The 10,557-nt window shown below is 41.4% G+C and overlaps 1 protein-coding gene across 11 annotated transcripts in view; it reads left to right on the top strand.

The window, feature by feature from the left end:
• Positions 1-10,557, top strand: part of MANBA (mannosidase beta) — a 171,131-nt gene that overhangs the window by 117,173 nt on the left and 43,401 nt on the right. For all 11 annotated transcript variants that reach the window (XM_055085888.1, XM_055085880.1, XM_055085881.1 and 8 more), the window contains one exon: positions 403-547. In XM_055085888.1, coding sequence (XP_054941863.1) covers positions 403-547 — 145 coding nt within the window. The remainder of the gene's footprint in view (positions 1-402; positions 548-10,557) is intronic.

Here is a 10,557-nt window from a genome sequence, read left to right as displayed (position 1 = left end):
CACGAACCCGCGTCCCCTGCATCGGCAGGCGGACTCTCAACCACTGCGCCACCAGGGAAGCCCGAATAATCTTTTTTTTAAGATTGAGGTGTAGTTGATTTACAATGTAAGTTTCTGGTGTACAGCAACATGATTCAGTTATACATGTATACATATTCTTTTTCATATTTTCCATTAAGGTTTATTACAGGATACAGAGTATAGTTCCCTGTGCTATACAGTAGGACCTTGTTGTTTATTCTATGTATAGTAGTTTGCATCTGCTAGTCCCAAACTCCCAGTTCAACCCTCCCCCTGCCCCTTGGCAACCACAAGGCTGTTCTCTATATCTGTGAGTCTATTTGTTTTGCAGATAAGTTCATTTGAAAAACACCTGTGTTTTAATGTTTTCCCCTGAATCAGGTGATGCAGGCCCAGTGTGTCAAAACAGAAACTGAATTCTACCGCCGCAGTCGCAGCGAGATAGTGTATGGAGAAGGACACACCATGGGGGCACTTTATTGGCAGTTGAATGACATCTGGCAGGCTCCTTCCTGGTCTTCTCTAGGTAAGTGTTTCAGCATTCTTTTTGTGAGTGAGAGAAAGCCATACCTGTGGGGAGAGGTACTGAGAGAGCACAGAGCTGGAGGGGTCAGATGAACCCAAGCAGGACTCCAGGGAAAGGAGGCTGTCCAGCTACCGGTCTCGGAGCTGCGGCCTCCTCTCCCACCTTCACAGTCTTTCCAGGAGCCTTAGAGGCAGCCTCACTATGAGTTCTGACCTGTGCAGTCGCAAAAGCAGGCGAAGGAAGGGAAAGATTCATGCATGAAGATCTCAGCCGTGTGTCTTCTAATTGTTGCTTAGAATTTTGAATTTACTTAAGAGGACTTTCCAGGGCAAAAGGAGATTTACATAAGCACCCCTTCTTCTGTTTAGGAGACTCCAACCACAGGAAAGTTTGGCCCAGCTAAGTGTTAAAATGTCCATTTGCTGACTCCCCTTCAAGTCCGTCAGGTCATCTTTCTTTTGCCCTGTTGATCTCTTGGGGGAAAGGGAGTTGAGTGAGAAATCCAAGTAAAAAGGGTTATCAGGTGAACCTGTCTGTTCAATGAGGAGCAGGTGAGATGGATGACATTGTACTTGCAGTTTGAATTATTTCATCTATTTTGGTGCATTAAAAAAAATTAAGGTGTAATAATGAATGTTGGCCTTCACTAGAGGTGATTTGAAGCCAAGTTCAGTTAATGATATAAACAAAAGTTTCGGGTCAAAAATGAGGCAAGGCCATAAAGTAAGAAGGCCATTTTGCTGGGTGAGGCTCTTAAACAAGCTGAGAATGCAGATCACAGAGTTCCTTCCCCACATGCTTTGATTAATGCTCATCACCTCCTGCAGGGAACTGCAGTCTTGATCAGGTTTCCCTGATCAAACTCTTTATCTACACCAGCCAGAGAAAAGGGTATTGAATGAGAATCAGGGGGGTAGATGCTAGGGGAATAGCCTTTCTGGGACGCTTAAACTGGAGAAAGAGATATTGTTCAGAGACACTTGGAGCCTGACCCTGCTTCCCGTCTGTGGATGCGGTGGTGGTCTTCTGAAGCTGAGTTCGGTTCAAGAAATGGGAGAGCCCAGGCTTTGTAACTCTTCCGTTAAATGACCCTATGTTCTTCAGAAAGAGTATGATGGCAGAGTAAGAATTTGTCTGCCTTCTAAACTCTGGCAGGACAGTGCATTCGAGGAGAGGGTCACCATCTCCTGGGGGTGTCACCGTTTAGTGATTAAGGTGTGTATCACTGAGACCTTTTGCTTCAACTGCTGTTCTCTTGAATGTCTTTTGTTTGTGGCCTTGATTGCTGCAACCAGGCATTTGAAGTCTTTCTCCTGTAATGGATGCCACACGTGAGAGTGTGTAAGTTATCTCAGGTCCAAGCCATTTTCCATTTATCAGAAAACTTTCCAAATATAAGTTCTAGTTCATTTCATAGATCTAATTGGAAAGACCTCTCCACCCTTCCCCTCTCATTGTTATTTTTAAGGGGAAATACTAAGAGTTGGAATTGAAGTGCTGGAGAGTTGAACTTTTGCAAAACCTAAAGAAATTAGTTCTAGGTGAACCTCAAAACCGTGTTCCTTCATCTCAACAGCTTGTACTGGTGAATTCTGGAAGTGCTCCCCCATTCTCTCTCTCCCTCTCTCCCACCCGCTTTCCCTCATCTTACTCTCTCACCCCCTTCTCTCTCTCTCCCTCTCACTGTATACCTCTCTCGGAAGCTGTCTGGTGATGCAGTGTTTTGTGGAGAAGGATCTTCTTTCTGAAATAGAGGCATGTTGAAATATTTTTTAGTTTGTGGGTGTAGCATACCAGAGATGCCAACAGGGCACAGGATTCTGCAGGTTCTTGATAGCTTCTAATTGTATTTGGGAATTGTCATTAATTGTCATGCATTGGGTTGTTCCCCTCCAGTCTGAACTTACAGGCCATATTTGTGATTGTGGTTGCTTTGTTTCACTCAGAGGATTTTGTGCCTGTGGGAAAAGGAGACTTTGAGTTCTAAGTAACTTTATTTTTTTAAAAAAATATTTAATTTAATTTATTATTTATCTATTTTTATTGAGGTATAGTTGATCTACAATATTAGTTTCAGGTGTACAATATAGTGATTCAAAATTTTATAGATTATACTCCACTGAAAGTTCTTATAGAATATTGGCTATATTCCCTGTGCTCTACAGTATAGCCTTGTAGCTTATTTATTTTATACATAGTCGTTTGTACTTCTTAATCTGCCTTCCCTATGTTGCACTTTGCTCCTTCCCTCTCCCCACGAGTAACCAATAGTTTTGTTCTCTACACCTGTGAGTCTGTTTCTGTTCTGTTATATTCATCCATTTGTTTCATTTTTGAGACTACACATATAAATGATAACATATAGAGTATTTGTCTTTCTCTGACTTATTTCACTAAGCATAATACCCTCCAGGTCCATCCATGTGTCACAAATGGCAAAATTTCTTACTTTTATGGGCAAGTAATATTCCATTGCATGCATATATATATATATATATATATATAAAACACATTTTCTTTATCCATTCATCTGTTGATGGACACTTAGGTTGCTTCCACATCTTTGCTCTTGTAAATAATGCTGCAGTGAACATTGGGGTGCATGTATCTTTTCGAATTAGTGTTTTTATTTTCTTTGGATATATACCCAGGAGTGGAATTGCCAGGTCTTATCGTTCTATTTTTAGTTTTTTTGAGGCACCTCCATCCTGTTTTCCATAGTGGCCGCATCAATTTACATTACCACCAACACTGTAGGAGGGTTCCCTTTTTCTCCACATCCTTGCCAACATTTATTCTTTGTGGTCGTTTTGATTATAGTCATTCTGACAGATGTGAGGTGATACCTCATTGTGGTTTTGATTTGCATCCCTGATGATCAACAATGTTGAGCATCTTTTCATATGCCTGTTGGTCATCTGTATGTCTTATTTTGAAAAATGTCTATTCAGGTCTCCTCCCCATTTTTTGATTGGGTTGTTTGTTTTTTCTATATTGAATTGTATGAGCTGTTTATATATTTTTGTATATTAACCCCTTATCGGTCGTATCATTTGCAAATATTTTCTCCCAATCAGTAGGCTGTCTTTTCATTGTGTTTATGGTTTCTTTTGCTGTGCAGAAGCTTTTAAGATTAATTAGACCCATTTGTTTGTTTTTGCTTTTGTTTCTTTTGCCTTAGGAGACAGAGCCAAAAAAATATTGCTGCAATTTATGTCAGAGTATTCTGCCTATGCTTTCCTCTAGGAATTTTATGGTTTCTGGTCTTACATTTAGGTCCTTAATCCAGTTTGAGTTTATTTTTGTAACTGGTGTGAGAAAATATTCTAATTTCATTCTTTTACATGTAGCTGTCCAGTTTTCCCAGTACCATTCATTGAAGAGTGTGTCTTTTCTCCATTGTATATTCTTGCCTCCTTTGTCGTAGAGTAATTGACCATAAGTGTGTGGGTTTATTTCTGGGCTCACTATTCTGTTCTATTGATATATATGTCTGTTTTTGTGCCAGTACCGTACTGTTTTGATGACTAGCTTTGTAGTATAGTGTGAAGTCTGGGAGCATGATACCTATAGCACTATTCTTCTATCTCAAGATTGTTTTCCCTATTTGGGGTCTTTTGTGTTTCCATACAAATTTTAGAATTATTTGTTCTAGTTCTGTGAAGTATGCCATTAGTTTTTTTTTTTTTTTTTTTTTGTGGTACGCAGGCCTCTCACTGCTGTGGCCTCTCCCACTAAGGAGCACAGGCTCTGGACGCGCAGGCTCAGCAGCCATGGCCCACGGGCCCAGCTGCTCCGCGGCATGTGGGATGCCCCCAGACCGGGGCCCGAACCCGTATCCCCTGCATCGGCAGGTGGACTCTCAACCACTGCGCCACCAGGGAAGCCCTGCCATTAGTATTTTGATATGGATTGCACTGAATCTGTAGATTGCCTTGAGCAGTATGGTCATTCTAACAATGTTAGTCCTATCTATGAACACAGTATCTCTTTCCAGTTTCTTTCATCAGTGTCTTATAGTTTTCCATGTACAGGTATTTTCCCTTCTTAGTTAGAGTTATTCCTAGGTATTTTATTCTTTTTGATGTGATGGTAAATGGGATTGTATACTTAATTCCTCTCTTATAGTTTGTTGTTAGTGTATAGAAATGCAACAAATTTCTGTATATTAATATTGTACCCTTTGACTTTACCACATTCATTGATGAGCTCTAGTAGATTTTGGTGCTGTCTTTAGGATTTTCTTTCTTTCTTTCTTTCTTTTTTTTCATGTAATGTCTGAAACATTTACATTAACATATTTCCATACAAATAACCCAAAGAAAGTTTAGTATTAGTTGTTTTTTTTTTGTTTGTTTGTTTATACTGCAGGAGGATTCTCTAAGTATAGTATCATGGCATCTGCCAACAGTGACAGTTTTCCTTCTTCCTTTCCAATTTGTATTCTTTTTATCTCTTTTTTTTGTATGATTGCTGTGGTTACGACTTCCAATACTATGTTGAATAAAACTGGGAGAGTGGACATCTTTGTCTTGTTCCTGATCTTAGAGGAAGTGCTTTCAGCTTTTCACTGTTGAGTATGATGTGAGCTGTGGGCTTATCCTATATGGCCTTTATTATGTTGAGGTATGTTCCCTCCATACCCACTTTATGGAGAGTTTTTACCATAAATGGATGTTGAATTTTGTCAAAAACTATTTCTGCATTCATTGAGATGATCATATGCTTTTTGCCTGGTTTTGGAATCAGGTTGATGCTGGCCACGTGGAATGAGTTCAGAAGCTTCCTTCCTCTTCCATTTTCTGGAAGAGTTTGAGAAGGATTGGTATTAATTTTTCTTGAATGTTTGGTAGAATTCATCCGTGAAGCCATCTGGTCCTGGACTTTTGGGAGATTTTTTTTTTAATTAAAAAAATTTATTTATTTATCTATTTATGGCTGCGCGTGGGCTTTCCCTAGTCGCGGTGAGCGGGAGCTACTTTTCGTTGAGGTGCGCAGGCTTCTCATTGCAGTGGCTTCTCTTGTTGTGGATCATGGGCTCTAGGTGCGCGGGGTTCAGTAGTTGTGACTCACGAGCTCTAGAGCGCAGGCTCAGTAGTTGTGGCCCATGGGCTTAGTTGCTTCACGGCATGTGGATCTTCCCGGACCAGGGCTCGAACCTGTGTCCCCTGCATTGGCAGGTGGATTCTTAACCACTGCACCACCAGGGAAGCCCTTTTGGGAGGTTTTTGATTACTGATTCAGTCTCCTAACTAGTAATTGGTCTGAAATAAAAAATATGATTTTTTATTTCTTCATGATTCAGTCTTGGAAGGTTATATGTTTCTAGGAATTTATCCATTTCTTCTAGCTTGTCCAATTTGTTGGTGTGTAGTTGTTCATAGTAGTCTCTTATGATTCTTTGTACTTCTTTGGTATTAGTTGTATTGTCTCTTGTTTCATTTTTGATTTTATTGATTTGAGCCCTCTCTCTTTCTTTTGTGATAAGTCTGGCTAAAGTTTTATCAGTTTTGTTTATCTTTTCAAAGAACCAGCTCTTGTTTTCAGTGATCTTTTCTATTTTTTCTAAGTCTCTATTTTGTTTCTTTCTGCTCTGATCTTTATTATTTCTTTCCTTCTACCAGCTTTGGGTTTTGTTTGCTGTTCTTTTTCTAAGTTCCTTTAGGCGTAGGGTTAAGTTGTTTATTTGCAGTTTTTCTTGTTTTCTGAGGTAAGCGTGTATCACTGTAATCTTCCCTCTTAGAACTGCTTTTGCTGCCTCCAATAGATTTTTGGATCATTGTGTTTTTGTTTTCATTTGTTTCCAAGTATTTTTTGATTCTTCTTTGTCTTTGGTGACCAATTGGTTGTTTAGTAACATATTATTTAGCCTCCACATCTTTGTGTTTTTTGCAGTTTTTTTCTTGTGGTTGATTTCTAGTCTCATAGGGTTGTGGTTGGAAAAGGTGCTTGATATGACTTCAATTTTCTTAAGTTTATTGAATCTTGTTTTGTGGCATATCGTGTGGTCTATGCTAGAAAATGTTCCATTTACACTTGAATCAAATGTGTATTCTGCTGCTTTGGATGGAATGTTCTAAATATCTATTAAGTCCATTTGGTCTAATGTGTCACTAAAGGCCAGTGTTTCCTTATTGATTTTCTGTCTTAATAATCTGTCCATTGATATACGTGGGGTATTAAATTCCCCTACCCTTACTGTGTTACTGTCAATTTCTCCCTTTGTGTCTGTTAATATTTGCTTTATGTATATAGCACTTCTATGCTGGGTGCATGTCTATTTACAATTGTTATATAAGATTGATCCCTTGGTCGTTATGTAATGTCCTTCTTTGTCTCTTGTAACAGTCTTTGTTTTAAAGTCTATTTTGACTGATGTAAATAGTGCTATCCCAACTTCTTTTGATTTCCATTTGCATGGAATACCTTTTTTCATCCCCTCACTTTCAGCCTGTGTGTATCTTTAGATCCAAAATGAGTCTCTTATAGGTAGCATATGTATGGGTCTTGTTTTTCTATCTATTCGGCCACTCTGTGCCTTTTGATTGCAGCATTTAGTCTGTTTACATTTAATTATTGATAGGTATATAATCCCATTTTGTTAATTGTTTGGGGGTTGTTTTTTGTAGTTCTTTTTTTGTTCCTGTCTTCTTCTCTCCCCTTTTGATTTGATTTGATGTTCCTGTCTTCTTCTTCTCTCCCCTTTTGATTTGATGACTATCTTTAGTTATGTTTGGATTCCCTTCTCTTTTTTGGTGTTTATCTATTGTAGATCTTTGGTTTGTGGTTACCATGAGGCTTATATATAGCAACCTATATATAATATAATGTAATGTAATATAATATATATGATTATTTTAAGTTGCTGATCTCTTAATTTCAAACACATTTTAACAACCCTGCATTTTTACTCCCCCGCCCTCGCCATTATTATTATTATTTTTTAAACTCTTTATTGAATTTTCCACAATATTGCTTCTGTTTTATGCTTTGGTTTTTTGGCTGCAAATCATGTGGGATCTCAGCTCCCTGGCCAGGGGTCGAACCCACACCTCCCGCATTGGAAGGTGAAGCCCCAACCACTGGACCACCAGGGAAGTCCTGATTATTGTTTTTGATATATTTTACATCTTTTTGTTTTGTGTATCCCTTAACTAATTATTGTGGATATAGATGATTTTTGTCTTTTAACCTTCCTGGTAGCTTTGTACATGGTTCATTTACTACCTAATATTTGCCTTTACCAATGAGCTTTTTCCTTTCATAATTTTCATGTTTCTATTTGTAGCCTTTTCTTTTTCACTTAGAGAAATACCTTTACCGTTTCTTGTAAAGCTGGTTTGGTGGTGCCCAAGTCTTAGATTTCGCTTGTCTGTAAAACTTTTGATTTCTCCATCAAATCTGAATGGAAGTCTTGCTGAGTAGAGTAGTCTTGTTTGTAGATTTTCCCTTCATCACTTTAAATTGATTGTGCCATTCCCATCTGGCCTGCAGAGCTGCTGAAAAGTCCACTGATGGCGTTATGGGAGTTTCTTTGTATGTAACTTGTTGCTTTTCCCTTTTCAATATTCTTTCTTTAACTTTTGCCATTTTAATTCAGTGTATCTTGGTGTGGACCTCTTTGGGTTGATCTTGTTTGTGTTCCAGGACCTGCATGTCTGTTTCTTTTCCCAGGTTAGGGAAGTTTTCAGCCACTGTGTCCTCAAATATGTTCTCTGCCCCTTTCTCTCTCTCTTCTCCTTCTGAGACCCTATAATGTGAATATTAGTGCACTTGATTTTGTACCAGAGGTCTCTTAAACTGTTCTCTTTTCTTTTTATTCTTTTTTCTGTTCAGCTTCAGTGATTTCCACTACTCTGTCTTCCATCTCCCTGATCCATTCCTCTGTATCATTTCATCTACTGTTGATTTATTTTAGTGTATTTTTCATTTCAGTTGTTGTAGTTTTCATCTCTGTTTAGTTCTTTATATCTTCTAACTCTTTGTTAAACTTCTCACTATGTTCCTCCATTCTTTTCCTGCATTCTTTGATCATCTTTATGATCATCACCCTGAACTCTTTCTTAGGTAGATTGCCTATCTCCACTTCACTTAGTTCTTCATCTGGGGTTTTATCTTCTTCCTTTGTTTGGAACATGTTCCTCTGTTGCCTCATTTTGCCTAACTTGCTCTTTTTTTATTTCTATGTATCTGGTAGGTTGGTAATGTTTCCTGATCTTGGAGAAGTGGCCTTTTGTAGGAGATACACTATGTGTCCCAGCAGCTCACTCCCCTCTGGTCATCAGAGCTATACGCTCTAGGGGTGCCCCCTATGTGGGGTACATGGGTCCTTCTGTGTGGTGGGCTTACTGATGTCGTTGGTCTGGTAGGCGTGGCTGGCCTTTGGCCCAGTTGGTTTCCAGGCCCTGCCTTGTGTGGACCCTGCCAGCCACTGGTTGGTGGGGCTGGGTCATGAGGCTGCTGGTTGCGAACCCTGGAGGGTCCCAGGGCTACTGCTGGCTCACTTGTGGGCAGAGCCAGGTTCTGGGGTGGGTGGTTACAGGGCTGGGGTTCCTGGATCTAGTGTTGGCCTGCTGGTGGGTGCGGCCAGTTCCTGATATGGCTGGCTGCAGGTTCTAGGGTATTCCAAAGCTGGTGCTGGCCCATTGGTGAGTGGGGCTGGATCCCAGGGCAGCTGGCTGAGGCATCCAAGGTTTGTCAGAGCTGGTGTTGGTCTGCTGGTGGGTGGCGCCCAGGCCCGGGGGTCCTGGGGCTGGTGCCAATCTGCTGTGTTGGCTGTGTCCAACAAGGTAGGCTGTAGGGCTGCAGTGGTCCTGGGGCGGGTGTCTGCCCATTGGTGGGTGGAATTGGTGTCCACGGGATCCTGGAGCCAGTAGGTGAATCTGGGTCCTGGGGCTAATGCTGGCCCACTGGTGGGCAGAGCTGACTCCTAGGGTCTCTGGCTGCAGGGCCCAGTGTCCCAGAGCTGATTTTGAATTGTTGGTGGGTGAAGCCAAGGCCCAGGATGTTCTGGGGCTAGTGCTGGCTAGCTGGTGGCTGGAGCTGGGTCCCAGGATTTCTGGCTGCCAGGCCCTGGGGGTCCTGAGGCTAGTACTTGCACACTGTTGTATGGCACTGGGTCCTGGGCCCTCTGGTGGACAGGACCATGTCCTGAGGTGCCTTGGGCTCAGGAGGTCTTAAGGCAGCCTGTCTGCTGGTGGTTGTCCCGCTGATTGCTTGGCCTGAGGCATTTCAGTACCGGTGTGAACAGGCTGGTGGGTGAGGCTGGGTTCTGGTGCCAGTCAGCTAGAGGGAGGATTCCAAAATGGCGCTTCCCAGTGTCTGTGTCTCCGGGGTGAGCTCCAGTTGCCTGCTGCCTCTTTGGCAGACTCTCCAAGATCAGCAAATGAGTCTGACTTAGGCTCCTTTCAAATTACTGCTTCTGCCCTGGTTCCTGGAGTGTGTGAGATTTTGTGTGAGCCCTTTAAGAGGGGAGTCTCTATTTCCCCCAGCCCTCTGGGACTCCTGAAATTAATCCCTGCAGGCCTTCAAAGCCAAACATTCTGGGGGGTGGGGGCTTGTCTTCCTGGTGCAGGATCCCTGGGCTGGGGAGCCCAATATGGGGCTCAGACCCCTCTTTCCTTGAGGAGTACCTCTGCAGTTGTAATTATTCTTACATTTGTGGGTCACCCACTCCTGGGGTGTGGGTCTTGACTATGTGCAACTCTGCCTCTCCTACCCATCGTGTTGTGGTTCCTTCTTTATATCTTTAGTTGTAGATGATCTTTTCTGCTAGATTTTGGTCTTTCTCATAAATAGTTGCTCTGTAAATAGTTGTGATTTTGGTGTGCTCCTGAGAGGAGGTGAGCTCAGGGTCTTCCTACTCCACCATCTTGGCCAGCCTCTATAATAGCATTTTTGCTAAGTAATACTAGCAAAATGAATATTTGTAACAGATGTTCACTGCCAATGCTACTGACTCCCTTTTTTTTTTTTTTTTTTTTTTTTTTTTTTTTTTTTTGTGGTACGCG

The sequence above is a fragment of the Physeter macrocephalus genome, chromosome 7, assembly GCF_002837175.3.
Source record: "Physeter macrocephalus isolate SW-GA chromosome 7, ASM283717v5, whole genome shotgun sequence".
NCBI lineage: Eukaryota > Metazoa > Chordata > Mammalia > Artiodactyla > Physeteridae > Physeter > Physeter macrocephalus.
This window is presented reverse-complemented; position numbering and strand designations above follow the sequence as displayed.